The sequence below is a fragment of the Columba livia genome, chromosome W (genome assembly GCF_036013475.1).
Source record: "Columba livia isolate bColLiv1 breed racing homer chromosome W, bColLiv1.pat.W.v2, whole genome shotgun sequence".
In the NCBI taxonomy this organism is placed as follows: Eukaryota; Metazoa; Chordata; class Aves; order Columbiformes; family Columbidae; genus Columba; species Columba livia.
The window spans coordinates 1,874,178-1,891,815 of NC_088641.1; the positions used below are offsets into that span (position 1 = coordinate 1,874,178).

At 47.9% G+C, this 17,638-nt stretch overlaps 1 protein-coding gene across 2 annotated transcripts in view; it reads left to right on the plus strand.

Annotated features, from left to right (window-relative positions):
• The window catches only part of LOC102091390 (unconventional myosin-Vb), a 60,510-nt gene that overhangs the window by 36,436 nt on the left and 6,436 nt on the right, over positions 1 to 17,638 (plus strand). Inside the window, exons 16-33 of one of the 2 annotated variants that reach the window (XM_065044646.1) lie at positions 1,159 to 1,270; positions 2,161 to 2,372; positions 3,851 to 4,007; positions 5,226 to 5,465; positions 7,246 to 7,485; positions 8,895 to 8,979; positions 9,126 to 9,274; positions 9,427 to 9,546; positions 9,949 to 10,086; positions 10,296 to 10,358; positions 12,166 to 12,405; positions 13,014 to 13,111; positions 13,556 to 13,633; positions 15,576 to 15,774; positions 16,067 to 16,160; positions 16,411 to 16,554; positions 17,114 to 17,265; positions 17,487 to 17,576. In XM_065044646.1, the coding sequence (XP_064900718.1) occupies positions 1,159 to 1,270; positions 2,161 to 2,372; positions 3,851 to 4,007; positions 5,226 to 5,465; positions 7,246 to 7,485; positions 8,895 to 8,979; positions 9,126 to 9,274; positions 9,427 to 9,546; positions 9,949 to 10,086; positions 10,296 to 10,358; positions 12,166 to 12,405; positions 13,014 to 13,111; positions 13,556 to 13,633; positions 15,576 to 15,774; positions 16,067 to 16,160; positions 16,411 to 16,554; positions 17,114 to 17,265; positions 17,487 to 17,576 (2,611 nt within the window). The remainder of the gene's footprint in view (positions 1 to 1,158; positions 1,271 to 2,160; positions 2,373 to 3,850; positions 4,008 to 5,225; positions 5,466 to 7,245; positions 7,486 to 8,894; positions 8,980 to 9,125; positions 9,275 to 9,426; positions 9,547 to 9,948; positions 10,087 to 10,295; positions 10,359 to 12,165; positions 12,406 to 13,013; positions 13,112 to 13,555; positions 13,634 to 15,575; positions 15,775 to 16,066; positions 16,161 to 16,410; positions 16,555 to 17,113; positions 17,266 to 17,486; positions 17,577 to 17,638) is intronic. The other variant, XM_065044647.1, reaches the window with a different exon arrangement.

The window sequence follows — 17,638 nt, forward strand, 5'->3', positions numbered from 1 at the left end:
TGGGCCAGGCTCTGCCACCCTCACCAGGAACAACTTTCTTCTCAATTTAAGTTGAACCTCTTGTGTTCCAGTTTGAACCCATTGCCCCTTGTCCTGTCACTGGTTGTCACTGAGAAGAGCCTGGCTCCATCCTCCTGACACTCACCCTTTAGATATCTGTAAACATGAATGAGTCCCCCCTCAGTGTCCTCTTGTCCAGCTCCAGAGCCCCAGCTCCCTCAGCCTTTCCTCACACGGGAGATGCTCCACTCCCTTCAGCATCTTGGTGGCTGCGCTGGACTCTCTCCAGCAGTTCCCTGTCCTGCTGGAACTGAGGGGCCACAACTGGACACAATATTCCAGGTGTGGTCTCCCCAGGGCAGAGCAGAGGGGCAGGAGAACCTCTCGGACCTACTGACCACCCCCTTCTAACCCACCCCAGGTACCATTGGCTTCCTGGCCACAAGGGCCCAGTGCTGGCTCATGGTCACCCTGCTGTCCCCAGCACCCCCAGGTCCCTTTCCCCTACGCTGCTCTCTAATAGGTCATTCCCCAACTTACACTGAACCTGGGGTTGTTCTGCCCAGATTCAAGACTCTACACTTGCCCTTGTTCTATTTCATTACATTTTCCCGCCCAACTCTCCAGCCTGTCCAGGTCTCTGATGGCAGCACAGCCTCTGGCGTGTCACCACTCCTCCCAGCTTGGTGTCACCAGCAAACTTGCTGACAGTCACTCTATTCCCTCGGCCAAATCACTGATGAATATCTTGAACAATCCCGGCCCCAGCACTGCCCCTGAGGCACTGCACTAGATCCAGGCCTCAACTGGACTCTGCCCATTGACCACGACTCTCTGGCTTCTTCCCTTCAGCCAGTCTGCAGTGCTGTACCTCACTCCAGAGCAAGCTCCGCATAGCACGTATCTTATTTTTTATTAGTGATAATCTGATATTTTTGGTCATTTAAGGGTGGGAGTAGCATTGGCTGTCCAGCCCCACGACAAACTTGTGTAGATAGGGATTAAAATTCACTATTATTTGAAGCGATGCAAAACTTGCGCGTTTTGAAATAAGTGTTATATTGCTGATATACCCACCTCATCGATGACTCCAAATGCTTTATTTTAAAGAAATACCACCCAGCGCGCAGGTTAATCCTCTGTATGCTTCACTTTCAGGTGGTCCTACCACGACTTTTTCAATAGGTATCGCGTTCTGATGAAGAAGAGAGACCTCTCGAAGAATGACAAGAAGCAGATCTGCCAGACCCTGTTGGAAGATCTCATTCAGGTGAGCCGGGACCAAACCTTTGGCGACGGTTTTTGAAAGCGCGAAAGCTCGTGGCTTTGATACAAATCAAATTGCTACTTCGCCCGCTGCTCGTTCAGAAGCTTATTAGAGTTTATTTCCCAAATGAGATAACGAGAACAAACGTGATGCGGAATCTCTCGATTGCTCAACGTGCTGTTTTAATACTGGACAAGTCGAGGGGTTTTTATCACTGATTATACGTGAAAAATGGGTTATATCCTAAAAACTCATCCCCCCAACCCCTCCTGGGTTGTGGTTGGAGTGTATTTGAGAGGTCAAGCTTTGCGTGCTGTGTACAACACCATGAACCTTAATCAAAGTCAATTCTTTCACACCATCATTAAATATCTCATTGCACAAATGAGAATAACACGATAATTTCCGTATCGTGACGTATGGGAGACTTTTAATGGCCACTAATATGTAGAATTTTCCCCTCATGTATAAGCAAATAAGCATTGTCGCACCTCTTACCAAAACCGTAGACTTGTGTGCGTTATTTTTAAGTTACACAGCGTGCACGCAAATGTTTCTTCCTGGCTATTGCAGAGCCCAGAACTTGCACATCATCTTAAGCCAGGCTTTAATTTTCGATCCTTGTTTTCCTTGTAGGATTTTGAGGAATTGGGTTATTTACTCAATTGGGTTTTTTACTCTTTAAGTACTGAGCGTTTGTCTCGGCTGCAGAGCCGTTTGTGGTGTGGTATAGTATGGTAGTCTAATAATATTATCATCATGCAATTAACATGAGCTGATAAACTTGACCCAAAGCGGGGTTTTGATCTGTAGCTACTGAGCAGCATAGACTGAAACAAACCAAAATTATGTTCGCCTGAATTAAATGTAGTTTCCTTTATGCTTTTGAAAAGGATCCAGACAAGTTCCAGTTTGGACGTACCAAGATCTTTTTCCGTGCAGGCCAAGTGGCATATCTGGAGAAACTGCGGGCAGATAAGTTCAGAGCTGCCACAATCATGATTCAGAAGACGGTTCGGGGTTGGCTGCAGAGGCTCAAGTACAAAAGGCTGCGCCGAGCCGCCGTCGTCATCCAACGCTACGCGCGTGGGCACCGGGCGCGGAGGTGGGTCCTGTTCTCCGTCTGTTCCGTCTCGTAGGCCTTCAACTTCACGTTGTAAGATCATTTTGGTTGGAAAAGACCTTGGAGGTCAGCGAGTCCAGGAAAAGACCTTGGAGGTCAAGTCCAACCATTCTTGGACTTGGCTCAATGCTGCCAAGTCCAGCTCTAAACCTAAGAACCTCATCTCTGCCTAAACTCGGGGGTTTCATAGCAACAAGACCTGTTTTGTGCACTATGGTGCTAAAGTCAAGACTTATTTCCCAGCCCCTCTCCCCAGCCTTTTATTCGGGAGCAAGAGAACAAAGTTCTTTGTCTCAAACTGATTTTATATCTACATGGGTTTAATTCTTAGGTTCAGGGTTAGAGCGTAGGCAGTTAGGCTGCAATCAGATGCCTGAAGTATATATAAATTTAGGTGAAAATGCTTCACATAACTGCTGTTTTACTGGCAAAAGGCGCTTGGATCGGCTTTGCAAGTCGCTACGCGCTCCTTTTCTGCAGAGCGCAGGTTTGTGACTCCGTGGTATCCAAGGGGAGCTCTCAACATTGATTTACTGTATCCTTTGTAATGAGAAAAATCACTCCACACGACCGGCAACGGCGCTATTTACGGTACAGAATAATAGAGCGTGAAGTTTAACTCTCTGTATGCAGTTCGCCTCTTTTTGGGGGATGGGTGTTGTCTGAATAACTGATTTCTCCTCCTTTTTTTGGGAACGGACCATCCCTTGTCCTCTTTAATAAGCTCTGGCTCAATGGGTCCTAATGAGAAATCATTGGCCTTGACGAAGAGAATATATAAGCCAATCCAATATGGCTTTTGATACGCTTTTCACATAATAAAGAAGTGGATCAAATATCTATATAATACCTCATGCTGAGAGCAATAAACGGATCATAAATGCAGCAAAACAAGCTCGTTATCCAATTAAATGGAGCTTTTACAGGCGTTCATTAACCTGCGGAACAGCAAAGTGAACACGACGTCAGTCGGAGAGCGGGAGCGACGTGGCACCGAGTTGCCCGCATCCCTCGTTTCTTCACCGTGAACCGCGAGCGTTGCCAAACCAGCGCACGCCGGTTTAAACAACAAATCCATTTGCCGCCGTTGTCACCGAGTCGGTCGATACCCCGTTGGCTTTTTATAGTTGGGGAAGTGACGGAGCCAACGCGGGACGTTGATTGGCTCCAGTATGTAAAGCGAAGAGTTCAAACCAAGGGGAAAAGCTGGAAAAGATTTGTTTTTAATGCCGTTTAGGAATAACAAAGTGTTGCGTACGTGTTCTCGTTATTCTAACGAAGTCATGCTACCGGCTGCGCTTTTCTTAGCCGTACTGCTGGGATGGTCTTTCTTCAGTACCATCAAGCTACTTTTGGACAAAAGGTTTTTCTCTCTGTCCAGTTTTAAACTTAATACGATTTTTTTTAAAAAAAGATGATGATTTTAGGGGTTTTTTAACCTTTTTTCCTGTGCTTTTTAGACTTGCCGAGCACCTGAGGAGGACGAGAGCGGCCGTCGTCTTCCAGAAGCAGTTCCGAATGCTGCGCGTCCTCCGAGCTTTCCGAAGCGTCCGCAACGCAACCGTCACCATCCAGGCCTTCGCTCGGGGCATGTTTGTCAGGAGGATTTATCGCAGGGTACGTCTCCACGGGGTGTCTTGGCGTAAAAAGAGCATGGAAATGTCTTTATCGTGGCCATTTTGACGTTTGCCGAAGCCGACTGGTGTTTCCGGAGAGCACGCGGTGATGGGGAGATGTTGCCATTTAAAGCCGTGCGAGCAAAAATGATCTTGGCAGGGGCAGCTCAATGAAATGAGTCATTCAGATGCCGTAAGGCATCGTGGTAAGCTGGAAATGTCGCTTGATCTAACCCAGACTCTGCAAAAAGATTGGCAAAGTGATTTATTGAGCCGTGCTACAGGTGGGAAGACCCGTAGGGTTTGTTGTAGAAGGTGTCGAGTCATTTATCGCTATAAATCCATCCTTAATTAGTTCTTTCTGTGCTAAACCAAGAGCTGAAAGCAATGAAATAAAGGTTTGTGACAGTAGGTGATACGGTGAGTGCTCGAAAAAGCAAGAACAGCTTTGGGGAATCTTCTGTCTGCTCTTCAGGTCCGGCCTTACTTTAGTAGTCACCTAAATTTATGCTTAATTGGATGGTCATGGGGTAATTAAAGAAGTCAGAGGCACGATGAGCCCGTCCTGAGGGCAATCGAAGTTACGTGGTGACCCACTAGAGCTCAGGGATCCAACTGCATCCCAACTTCACACAACCCCTTTATTCCCAACTAAAATTTGCGAGTGCAAAGAAAACCCGAGGGCGAAAGAAGAGATTTGGAAGAGAAGCTGATACGGTGCCTTTTCCATCCCAAAATAATAACAGCAAAGCGTCTTGTAATCTGTCATTTATCTGCCTTATAATTTATCACGTTGAGGGGGCAGAACACACTAAAAAATTCATGTAAAAACCTGTTCTGGTGAGAAGCTGAAGGGGCAGCAAGTTTATTACTAAGTGTTGGTGTTAACGGCTGTTTTATTTTGCTACCGATGGATCTTGTGGATCTTTGTTCTATTTTGAGGGGGTCCATAAAGTCCCACTTGAGCACAAATGTCCCCATCGAGTCCTCACCAGCCAGGAATGGGGTTTGAGGCGCCTCTTCCAAACTATAAAAGGATGTAAAATACCAACCTCCATCTCCATCCATCACCTACCAGGACTCTCCTACTTGGAGAAGACCTCTTGAAGACACTTTTAGAAGTGTTGACGCAACGTTGCAATAAAACCGGGGTACCGCTCCCTTTGCAGGTGAATTTCTCCCTTAATTGTCGCATTTCTGCCCGTTTTATTTGTAATAGATCCTGGCGGAACACAAAGCCACGATCCTCCAGAAGTACGCCCGTGGCTGGTTGGCCCGGACTCGCTTCCGCCGGGTCAGAGGCGCCACCATCGTTCTGCAGTGCTACTACCGGCGCATGAAGGCCAGGCAGGAGCTGAAGGCGCTGAAGATCGAGGCCCGCTCAGCGCAACACCTGAAGAAACTCAACATCGGGATGGAGAACAAGGTGGTCCAGCTTCAAAGGAAGATCGATGAGCAGGTATGTCTTGCGCTGGGACAAGTTGGGGTCCTCCTTCTGCTTTGTCTTTCTTCTGTTGCCCTTTCTGGGAAGGATTTGATCTCATGATGTTTGGAAGGATGTCGTGGTGGTGGCAACCATCTAAGGGTGGCCAAACACTTGTAAGGGTGGGACACCACCATGGTAGATGCATGTAGATCTTGGGGCTCCACCTTGGTGTTGCTTTCTTCTGCTTTGCCTCTCTTCCATTGTCCTTTCTGGGAAGGATTTGATCTTCTCATGACGTTTAGAAGGATGTCATGGTGGTGGAAGCCTTCTGCTGGTGGCCAAACACTCGTAAGGGTGGGTCATCACCATGGTAGATCCACTTGGATCTTGGGGCTCCACCTTCATGTGTTTCTGTGTTGCCTCTTTTCTCTTGTCCTTCCTTGGAAGGATTTGATCTCATGATGTTTGGAAGGATATTGTGGTTGGGGGAGCCTTCTACTGCTGTCCAAGCACTTGTAAGGGTTTGACACAACCATGGTAGATGCACTTGGATCTTGAGGTTCCACCTTTGTGTGTTTCTGCTTTGCCTCTTATCTTTTGTCCTTCCTTGGAAGGATTTGATCTCATGATGTTTGGGAGGATATCGTGGTGGTGGCAACCTTCTCCTGTTGGCCAAACACTTGTAAGGGTGGGACACCACCATGGTAGATGCATGTAGATCTTGGGGCTCCAGCTTGGTGTGGTTCTGCTCCTGCTTTGCCTCTCTTCCGTTGTCCTTTTGGGGAAGGATTTAATCTTCTCATGACATTTAGAAGGATGTCATGGTGGTGGAAGCCTTCTGCTGGTGGCCAAACACTTGTAAGGGTGGGTCATCACCATGGTAGATGCACTTGGATCTTGGGGCTCCACCTTTATGTGTTTCCACTTTGCCTCTTTTCTCTTGTCCTTCATGGGAAGGATTTGATCTTCTCATGCTGTTTGGAAGGATGTCGTGGTGGTGGGAGCCTTCTCCTGTTAGCCAGACACTTGTAAGGGTTGATCATCACCATGATAGATGCATTTGCACCTAGGGTCTCCAACTTGGTGTGGTTCTGCTTTGCCTCTTTTCTCTTGTCCTTCCTGGGAAGGATGTGCCACCACCGTCACATCCTTCCAAACATCATGGCAAGATCAACCTTCTGCTGGTGACCAAACACTCGTACGGGCGCAACAGCACCATGGAAGTGCAGATCATCTTGGGTCTTGGGTCTCCACCTCGGTGTATGAAGATCTTTCTCACTAACGAGCTACAGAATAATCATTAGATGTAGGAGGGTTTTCCCACCTACAAGTTACCTCCGTGTTGCTTCCAAGGATTTGAGGGATGAGTATAAACGCTGAGTACGACCCGATCTATAAACGTGACCTTTTAACAATGCCAATTAACTTGGGAAGGAAAAAATAAATGGCAGGTGAGCCGGAGAGCGGCGCTCGGATCATTTTTTGCCTCGCTGTGGAAGAAAATGTTTCTATTTCTGCTGCTTCAGCTCACGCATGAATAGAGATGCAAATACTCCCTGTGCCCCTGAGGGAGAAAAGATCCTTCTCTGAAAACATTCAAACCTGGTATTTGCTCCAGCACCCGTAACGCGGCCTATTAATTCAGTTTCTAAATCAGGGGAGGGTTTTTTTGCACAGAAACAGCCAAAGGTTTAATTTGCAGGTTATCAGGACGCTCATCTGCTCATTATCGGAAGTTTGTTAGCCACCCTGCTTGAGGATTTTGACGCTTTTTGCACTTATTGATATATTTTCTTCTCTTTTGGGGCTGCAGAACAAGGAATACAAACTTCTGAGCGAGCAGCTCTCCCTGCTCACGTCAACACACTCGTCCGAGGTGGAAAAACTGAAGAAGGAGCTGGTGCAATATGAGCGGAACCAGCGTGGTGACGACAACCAGCTCGCGAGCCTCCAGGGGGAGATGGAGCAGCTGCGGCTGGAGCTCCAAAAAGCCCACGGGGAGAGGAAGGTGGTGGAGGACACCTACGCCAAGGAGAAGGGTTTGCTGAGGAAGGTGTGGATTTGTCGTAGCTCGTGTTTTGTAGGTGCTTTTTGCAATCGTAGGATCATTTTGGTTGGAAAAGACCCTCAAGATGGAGTACAACCATTAACCCACCCCTGGCACTGCCCCATGTCCCTGAGAACCTAATCTGTGTGTATTTTCAACCCCTCCAGGGATGGTGACTCCAGCACTGCCCTGGGCAGCCTGTTCCAATGCCCCACAGCCCTTTGGGGGGGAAGAAATTGTTCCCCACATCCAACCTCAACCTCCCCTGGCGCAACTTGAGGCCGTTTCTTTGTGTCCCTGTGTCCCCTCAGCTCCTGTTCTCCAGCTGAACCCCCCAGGTCCCTCAGCCGCTCCCATCACACTTGTGCTCCAGCCCCTTCCCCAGCTCCGTTCCCTTCTCTCCACTCGCTCCAGCACCTCAAGGCCTTTCTTGGGAGGTGATCCCGCCACCCCTCTGGCCGCCATTTTGAGCCCGGAGGTGATTCTGGTGCCGCCATTTTGAGCCCTGAGGTGATTCTGGTGCCGCCATTTTGAGCCCTGAGGTGATGCTGGTGCTGCCGTTTTGAGCCCTGAGGTGAGGGACCCAAAGCTCCCCCAGTGCCCCCCCTGCCATGAGCAGGGACATCTCCACCAGCTCAGGTTGCTCAGAGCCCCGTCCAGCCTGGCCTGGGATGGCTCCAGGGATGGTTCATCTACCACCTCTCTGGGCAACGTGTTCCAGGCTCTCACACCCTCAGGGCCAACAATTTCTTCCTTATTTCTAATGTAAATCTCCAGTCTTTCAATTTAAAACCGTCACCACATGTCAAAAGTCACACTTTTGAGCTTTCTGGATCTCTTGAGTTGATCCAGCACTCCAACCATTGCACAACAAACTGGTCTAGTGGCAGAAAGAGACTTCAGGATGAATCTTTCTTTTTCCAAACCAGACCTTTTATCTTGAATTTCTTTGCTGCTCAGGTTCATTTTGAATAAGCTTTGCCCCCATTCCCATAACCTGAGGTACGAGTTTGGTTTCCTGCTGTGAATTCTTGACTACTCACGTTAAATCCTCACCAGGCCTTTTAGTAGGAAAATCCTAAATACCATAATTCTTACAAGATTCAGGGAGGCCCAAAACCAAATCTCACGAGCAAGTGGTTCCGGTAGAACATGAAATAAGGCCTGAAATCACCACGAGCACTTGCTGCTCAACATCTTCCATTAATTGCTGTTAATTGCTGTATACACTCCAAAGGCCCTGCTGCACACTCTAGTAAAGGTTCTGCAGTAGCGTGAAGCATTTAAATGACTCTAATCTCATGATATCAAGTTAAAAAAGCCGGAATTATTTAATATTAATTCTAGTATTCACTATATTCATCTTAAGTATGTAAGTTACTTGAAACAATCAGCAGATTGTCATTTTTTCATAGCGAATATCTGACTTGGAAGAAGAAAACGCGCTCCTGAAGCAGGAAAAAGAGGAGCTTAACAGCAGGATTCGGTGTCAATCTGAAGGTAAATATATATATATTTATATACTTACAGCATTGGAATGCCTCTGCTAATTTTATTAATTAGTACTTGTTACATGTTTTTACAAGAAGTTAATTTTGGAGATGAAGATCGTAACGTCTTTTAATTTCTTCTTCCTTATTTGAAAGACGAATTTGCCCAAAATACAGTTGAGGAAAATATCCAGATGAAAAAAGAGCTGGAAGAAGAAAGATCTCGATATCAGAACCTGGTCAAAGAATATTCGAGGCTGGAACAGAGATACGACAACTTGCGGGATGAAATGACAATGATGAAGGTAACGAAGTGAAGGTGAAGTGTAAGGTGACAATTGAACCTTTTGTATAAACCTTAGTGTATAAACACATATTTGCTCTCAGAAATGATACTTTGGGAGGAATCCTTCTTTAAACACTGAATATCTTGTATATCCGCGTCGTTCCTTGGCAGCAAACCCCGGGACACAGGAGAAACCCGTCCAACCAGAGCAGTTTGGAGTCCGATTCCAATTATCCGTCCATATCGACCTCGGAGATCGGGGACACTGAGGACGTCGTGCAGCAAGTGGAGGTACCACACGGGGAACCATAGAATTCATCCAATCATTGATCGTTTCGCTTGGAAAAGACCCTCAGGATCATAGAGTCCAACCGTTAACACTAAACCTCATCTCTGTGTATGTTCAACCCCTCCAGGGATGGTGATTCCACCACCGTTCCAATACCCGACAGCCCTTTGGGGAAGAAATTATTCCTAATATCCAATTTTTCCTCCCAGCGCATCTTTTTACGTCACTTTAATATTTCTGAACCGCACTGAGAGCAAATGAATCGGTATTGGCTCTTTCTAATGGAAAATATTCCAGGTTTCAAAACAATTAACATCTGATGCTGTGGGGGTTATAAAACTTGACTTTTTCTCCATTTTTTTCATAGAATCGTAGAATTTCTCTCATTTTTTTCCCCTCTCCAGGAGGTCGGGATGGACAAAGCAGCCATGGACATGACCCTTTTCCTAAAGCTCCAGAAACGGGTGAGGGAGCTCGAGCAGGAGAGGAAGAAGCTGCAAAACCAACTGGAGAAAAAGGAGCAAGAGAGCAAGAAATCCCAGGTAAAAGCCGACTTTTCATCCATCCTAATATTTCATGGCTTCCCTTGGTTGCCCGATGTCTTCTAAGCAATTCTAGCAATCCTACGTGTTGCCGGAACTCTGTTTAACGGCGATTAAAACCATTATTACGGTGGGGCCGACCGTCTCGTGCTGTGCGCCACTTCCCGGCTGCTTTTATATATGAATTAATATCTCTTGAATCCACGCAGGTCATCGAAACGAAGCCTGAAGTGGCTTCGGACCACGAGGATTCTGCATACAACAGTCTGAAGGTGAGTGAGGAGCCTCCTGCTTGGTGCCGTCACCTATGGCGTGGATCCGAAAGCCAAAAAAGGTGGAAATAACCCCAAACCTCCTATAATTTGATCCATCAGCACCTGGGCCGCGCTCACAGATGTTTCTCTTTGGGTCAATGTCTGTTCTGCTCTGGTAGAGTGATCATTGGATCATTTTGGTTGGGAGAGACGCTCAAGTTCATCAAGTCCAACTATTAACCCACCAGATGTCTCTAGATAGAAAATCAATCCATAAAATCCACCGAGAAAGGAGTAGAGAAATAATTCAAAGGTAAATTCGGAAAGGAATCCAGGGTGTTTTTGCAGCAAGATGTCCACGTGCTCATCTATTCCGCTCACACCTCCGCTGTGCTAAAACCTGCTATTGCTAATTTGGAAGGATTTATAATTATCAACACTCGTTTCCTATGGAAACGAGGTTTCCACAGCTGTGCTGGCTACACACTGTGTAAATTATATAAATTGTCCCCAGCTATTTTTGGAATTATTACATTTCCAAAAAAAAAACAGATAAGAGGAAACAAAGGGTGAAAAGGTGCTAATGGTTGGACTTGATCTTGAGGGTCTTTTCGAGCAGCCATAGTGAGAGGTCGCACAGCCGTCACTCACCTAACGAGTCCTGTAAATCAGCGTCTTCCCACCTCATCTAATGAATTTAAAGATGAATTAAACATTGTGGGGTTTGCGGTGATTTCTTAATTGCAAAGGAATAAGGGATGGACAAGAAACCAACGTGGTCTACCTTGACTTGAGTGAGGCATTTGACACAGTGTCCCACAGCATCCTCAGCGCTGAACTGAGGGAGTGCGGTCTGGATGAGCGGGGAGTGAGGTGGAGTGTGACCTGGCTGAAGGGAAGAAGCCAGAGAGTCGTGGTCAATGGGCAGAGTCCAGTTGAGGCCTGGATCTAGTGCAGTGCCTCAGGGGCAGTGCTGGGGCCGGGATTGTTCAAGATATTCATCAGTGATTTGGCCGAGGGAATGAAATAGAACAAGGGCAAGTGTAGAGTCTTGAATCTGGGCAGAACAACCCCAGGTTCAGTGTAAGTTGGGGAATGACCTATTAGAGAGCAGCGTAGGGGAAAGGGACCTGGGGGTGCTGGGGACAGCAGGGTGACCATGAGCCAGCACTGGGCCCTTGTGGCCAGGAAGCCAATGGTACCTGGGGTGGGTTAGAAGGGGGTGGTCAGTAGGTCCGAGAGGTTCTCCTGCCCCTCTGCTCTGCCCTGGGGAGACCACACCTGGAATCTTGTGTCCAGCTGTGGCCCCTCAGTTCCAGCAGGACAGGGAACTGCTGGAGAGAGTCCAGCGCAGCCACCAAGATGCTGAAGGGAGTGGAGCATCTCCCGTGTGAGGAAAGGCTGAGGGAGCTGGGGCTCTGGAGCTGGACAAGAGGACACTGAGGGGGGACTCATTCATGTTTACAGATATCTAAAGGGGGAGTGTCAGGAGGATGGAGCCAGGCTCTTCTCGGTGACAACCAGTGACAGGACAAGGGACAATGGGTGCAAACTGGAACACAGGAGATTCCACTTAAATTTGAGAAGCAACTTGTTCCTGGTGAGGGTGGCAGAGCCTGGCCCAGGCTGCCCAGGGGGTTGTGGAGTCTCCTTCTGTGCAGACATTCCAACCCGCCTGGACACCTTCCTGTGTAACCTCATCTGGGTGTTCCTGCTCCATGGGGGGATTGGACTCAATGATCTTTTGAGGTCCCTTCCAGTCCCTAACGTTCTGTGATTCTGTGTTTGGCTTTTCTACGGTGGCACTTTTGCGTTTGTTTTCCAGAGGCAAGAGCTGGAGTCGGAGAACAAGAAGCTGAAAAACGAATTAAATGAGCTGCGCAAGGTTATCGCGGAGCGAGCAACCCACAACAACTCGGCCAACGATGGCCAGGAGAGTTACAACCTCTTGCTGAACCAGCTGAAATCGGCCAACGAAGAGCTGGAGGTGCGGAAGGAAGAAGTGCTCATCCTAAGGACGCAGATTATGAAGGCGGCCCAGCAAAAAGAGACGGGGAAAAACACGGTAATTGAGTGGGTTATGTGGTTTCTTTGCCTTTTCCGGCGCTGAAAATGTGCCCGAGTGATGCCGTCTCTGCTTCGGCCTTCGGGCGTCAAGATGCTTCAAGGAGGTTCTATACGGTGGGTTAAGATACAGCCCGTGATGCGTGGCCGTCCAAGATGTTCCCCGTGATGTTTTTGTGACGACTGAATCATTCCGCAAAGAAACAGGATGGGGAAAAAGATCTTTTGGACCCGATTCTACTCACTGGTGAAGCTGGAATATGTTCTTACATATTTTCCAGCCTGGCCCATCGCAGCCGAGGGCTTTTTTCTTTCGAGCTGGTTGCATTTGTATTGAAAAGTTTCCCTTGGGTTTTTTAATTCATCGCATTATCATTCCTGGAGGTTTCGGTGCGGTTTGTGTTTCAAACCGCGCTCCCCCTGATCTCCCAGGTTCTCCGCATCCTCTTTCCATCTCCCAACTTCACGCCTGCGAATTCCCAGAAGCTCTTTAGCCCCGAGGAAACTCACGTTGAGGCCGGTCGTGACTTTTTGGGTCTTAAGAATTCTAAAAAGCAAGAGGGAGATGTGCAGGGTGTCATTTTACTACGTTTTGCATGTTGGCTTTAGGAGAACATCACCAGCAACGCCAGCTGGCCCAACAGCGACAAGCACATCGACCAGGAGGACGCGATCGAAGCTTATCAGGGGATGTGCGAGACAAACCGGTAAGCGTGGCCTAAACTTCTTTCTCCAGCAGCAGGAGGGTTTAGGCAAAATTGGGCTCTGGACTAAAATGAATGAAACTGGGAGAGTTATCAGCTTCTGGATTGTTTGCTGGACCTTGCGTAGCGAAGATTTAGGATAAAGGAGAAATGAGGTTTTGTGAATCGTGTCCATTCGACTCATTTTAGGCTTGTTTGAGGTCTACCCGCTATTGTAGGAAATTCTTTTGGCACATATTAATTAATCTAATTAGCTCGGATTTTTGGTAAAAATAGGAATATCTCTAGAATGATGCTAACTTGCCAGGAGGTTGGATTGGCTGATTAATTAATAAATTAAATTAAGAAAAAATTAATAAGGATTCTGCATCTTTTCCCCTTCTGCTGCAACTGACCTTTCGTCTTTCTCTGTCCTCTCGTTTCCTTTTCTCTGTCCTTTATTTCTAGCAAGACTGAGGACTGGGGGTATCTCAATGAAGATGGAGAGCTCGGCTTGGCTTATCAAGGTTTAAAGCAAGTTGCCAGGTCAAAACACTCTCTTTCTTTCTCTCCTACCGTTTCCTCTTCCACTTTGGTTTCTTTCTCTTCCTTTGCTGTTGGCCTCTTGTCCTCTTTGGGGCCTCTTGTCCTCTTTGGGGCCTCTTGTCCTCTTTGGGGCCTCTTGTCCTCTTTGGGGCCTCTTGTCCTCTTTGGGGCCTCTTGTCCTCTTTGGGGCCTCTTGTCCTCTTTGGGATCAACCAAACTAAAGGAATCAAGATCCTCTAATTTTCAAACGAGCCGTCTTGATTCTAATTAGGCATTGCTAATGTTGGCCGTAGTCACTGATGACGGAGCTGTGTTTCAACCCAGGGTGACAGGACAAAATATTAGTGAAAAAATGGGAGAAAAGCTGCTTTTGGTGGCTTCTGTCAGTTGTGTATCATGTTGTTGGTATTTGTATGGCACAGAATACAAGGAAACAAATCTTTTCACAAGTCAGCAGCGATGTTTGAAAGGGGGTGAGCGAAACAAATCCCCATCAAGTTGAGCTTTTGAAAAAGTTGATCTGTGTTGCTTTTTTGCTTATGGGAAGAGTAAAGGAACTCAAATTTGTGAGTCTCAATGCATATCAGTGCTAAGAGGGTCATTAGGGGCAGTCAGCATGGCTGCACCAAGGGGAAGTCGTGCTTGACCAACCTCATGGACTGTTATGAGGACATAACAAGATGGATGGATGGTGGCAGAGTGGTGGACGTGGTCTACCTTGACTTGAGTGAGGCATCTGACACAGTGTCCCACAGCATCCTCAGCGCTGAACTGAGGGAGTGCGGTCTGGATGAGCGGGGAGTGAGGTGGAGTGTGACCTGGCTGAAGGGAAGAAGCCAGAGAGTCGTGGTCAATGGGCAGAGTCCAGTTGAGGCCTGGATCTAGTGCAGTGCCTCAGGGGCAGTGCTGGGGCCGGGATTGTTCAAGATATTCATCAGTGATTTGGCCGAGGGAATAGAGTGACTGTCAGCAAGTTTGCTGGTGACACCAAGCTGGGAGGAGTGGTGACACGCCAGAGGCTGTGCTGCCATCAGAGACCTGGACAGGCTGGAGAGTTGGGCGGGAAAATGTAATGAAATAGAACAAGGGCAAGGGTAGAGTCTTGAATCTGGGCAGAACAACCCCAGGTTCAGTGTAAGTTGGGGAATGAGCTATTAGAGAGCAGCGTAGGGGAAAGGGAGCTGGGGGTGCTGGGGACAGCAGGGTGACCATGAGCCAGCACTGGGCCCTTGTGGCCAGGAAGCCAATGGTACCTGGGGTGGGTTAGAAGGGGGTGGTCAGTAGGTCCGAGAGGTTCTCCTGCCCCTCTGCTCTGCCCTGGGGAGACCACACCTGGAATCTTGTGTCCAGTTGTGGCCCCTCAGTTCCAGCAGGACAGGGAACTGCTGGAGAGAGTCCAGCGCAGCCACCAAGATGCTGAAGGGAGTGGAGCATCTCCCGTGTGAGGAAAGGCTGAGGGAGCTGGGGCTCTGGAGCTGGACAAGAGGACACTGAGGGGTCTCAGACCCTCTCATGGGGATCAATATGGAAAGGGGGAGTGTCAGGAGGATGGAGCCAGGCTCTTCTGGTGACAACCAGTGACAGGACAAGGGGCAATGGGTACAAACTGGAACACAAAAGGTTCCACTTAAATTTGAGAAGGAACTTGTTCCTGGTGAGGGTGGCAGAGCCTGGCCCAGGCTGCCCAGGGGGTTGTGGAGTCTCCTTCTGTGCAGACATTCCAACCCGCCTGGACACCTTCCTGTGTAACCTCATCTGGGTGTTCCTGCTCCATGGGGGGATTGCACTGCATGAGCTTGCCAGGGCCCTTCAACCCCTGACATTCTGGGATTCTGTGGGAAACATCTCCCAAGTTGGTTGATTTTGAAGGATCTAAACTCAAAACGGCGGCGACCGCCACGGTACCAAAATCACGGACCCATCGGTACCATCCCTTTCTCAGGTTGCTGGAAGCGCAGCTCCAGGAGCAGAGACGAGAGCACGAAGAGGAGGTGGAAGCTCTGAAAAACGAGGTGGACGCCATGAGAGAAGAGTTGGAAAAACAGCAACAGGCTTTTCTGCAGAGCCTGCAGCTCTCGCCGGAGGCCCAGGTGGAGTTTGGACTTCAGCAAGAAATTACACGGCTCACCAATGAAAATCTGGTAAGAGAATATATTGAAAATGTAGCCTGAGTTGGGGGAAAACGCTTTGGGTGATGTGTTGTGAGTGTTTACCTGCTGTATGTTACTTCTAGAAGAATCAGGCGTGTGACATCCACAATGGTCATGGTTTTGCTGAGCAATCCAGAAATAACGTCTCTTCTTCTCCCAAAATGCTCACACCATGTAGCAGTGGTGCATTGACTGCGACTCCAGCCTCAAACTCACCCCAAATGAGTTGCTTTGGGGTTTAATTTCTTTATTTCTTAAACCCAACACGTCTTCTGTTTTGCAGGATCTCAAAGAATTGCTCGAGAAGTTGGAGAAGAACGAGAGGAAGCTCAAGAAGCAACTCAAGATTTACATGAAGAAGGTCCAAGATTTTGAAGGTGACTTGACTATTGGTAGATATTGGGCTTCTGGTTCTACACCTTAGAGATCTGCAGAGTTCTCTCTTTAAAACCATCCTATTTTATGAAATTTGGATGGAAGCGCGAGGCTCAACGGTTCTTGATGTTTTTCTCAGTTTGAAGCCGATATGATTGAAAATTTAAGATCTAATGCTTTGACGTGGTGTCCGCTCGAAGGCCCGTGGAGGATGTGAATCATTTTTGATCGCCTTTCACGCTCTTTTCACAGCGTCCCAAGCTGCGCTGCCGGCCGAGAGGAGGCGGAACGAGCGGAACATGCACGTTGCCGTCCAGAGGAAGGAGAAGGATTTTCAGGGCATGTTGGAATATTATAAAGAAGACGAGCCGCTTCTCATCCGAAACCTCATAACAGGTGAGGAACTCGCTCTGCTCCTGGGTTTGGCGCCTTTTTCTCTTGCCCAGGAGTTTGTAAACTTGAGATCTCAATATATAGATATAACAGCAAAAATAATGGGAACTGCACAAAGGAGGCCGCGGTTTAACTCACTGAGCTTCGTACCTTCGGAGGCCGCAAATTCTCGCAGCTGCCGTTCATTATCTTGAGGGAAAAAGTGATTTACTGCGTCACGAATTCAGAGTGGGGGGTTTATAACCTGCGGGAGATATTCCCGAAAGCTTCAGGGAGCTTTGCTAAGAGTATTTGCGCGCTGCTTGAGTAGGTTTTTACGCAGTCAAGATCTAGTTGTGCATCCGTAATGGGACAATGTCACAAAGCGCGGGCTCTTGCGCTTTGCCCGGTTCCGGTTGCACCTCTGGCTCTGTGTCCGCGTTGCAAAGATCCACGTTGCAAAACCAAAATCTCATCGTCCAGAAGACTTTGGGGTTTGCTTGGGTGCATCTCCAGCTCTCGTTTTGCTGGAAGTCGGTGAACTTTAAAAGGATTCTTTGAAAAAACAACCCAAACGTTTTAGATCTCAAGCCTCAGGCCGTGTCTGCGACCGTCCCCTGCCTTCCCGCCTACATCCTCTACATGTGCATCCGACACGCGGATTATATCAATGACGACCAGAAAGTCCACTCCTTGCTCACCTCCACCATCAACGGCGTCAAGAAAGTGCTGAAGGTGCGTGGCCGTTGCCTTTTGTCTTGGCGTGAGGTGGTTCGAACCACGTCAAAGTTTGCCTTTCGTAGCCAATTTCCAACCTGATCTTAGCAAAAATGTGCTTAGCTTTATAGATTTAAAAAATAACATTTGCGGGGAACAAATAGCTAATATTGCCCGTCTACGGAGAGGGATCTTCTTGATCTCAACCTCAAAATGATGGTTTAATTTTGCTCCTTCAGAAACACAGCGATGATTTTGAGATGACGTCGTTCTGGCTGGCAAATACGTGTCGCCTCCTGCACTGTTTGAAGCAGTACAGCGGAGACGCGGTAAGAAAATAGGATAATAGCATATATATTTAATATTAATAAAAAATATAGTGATTTTACCG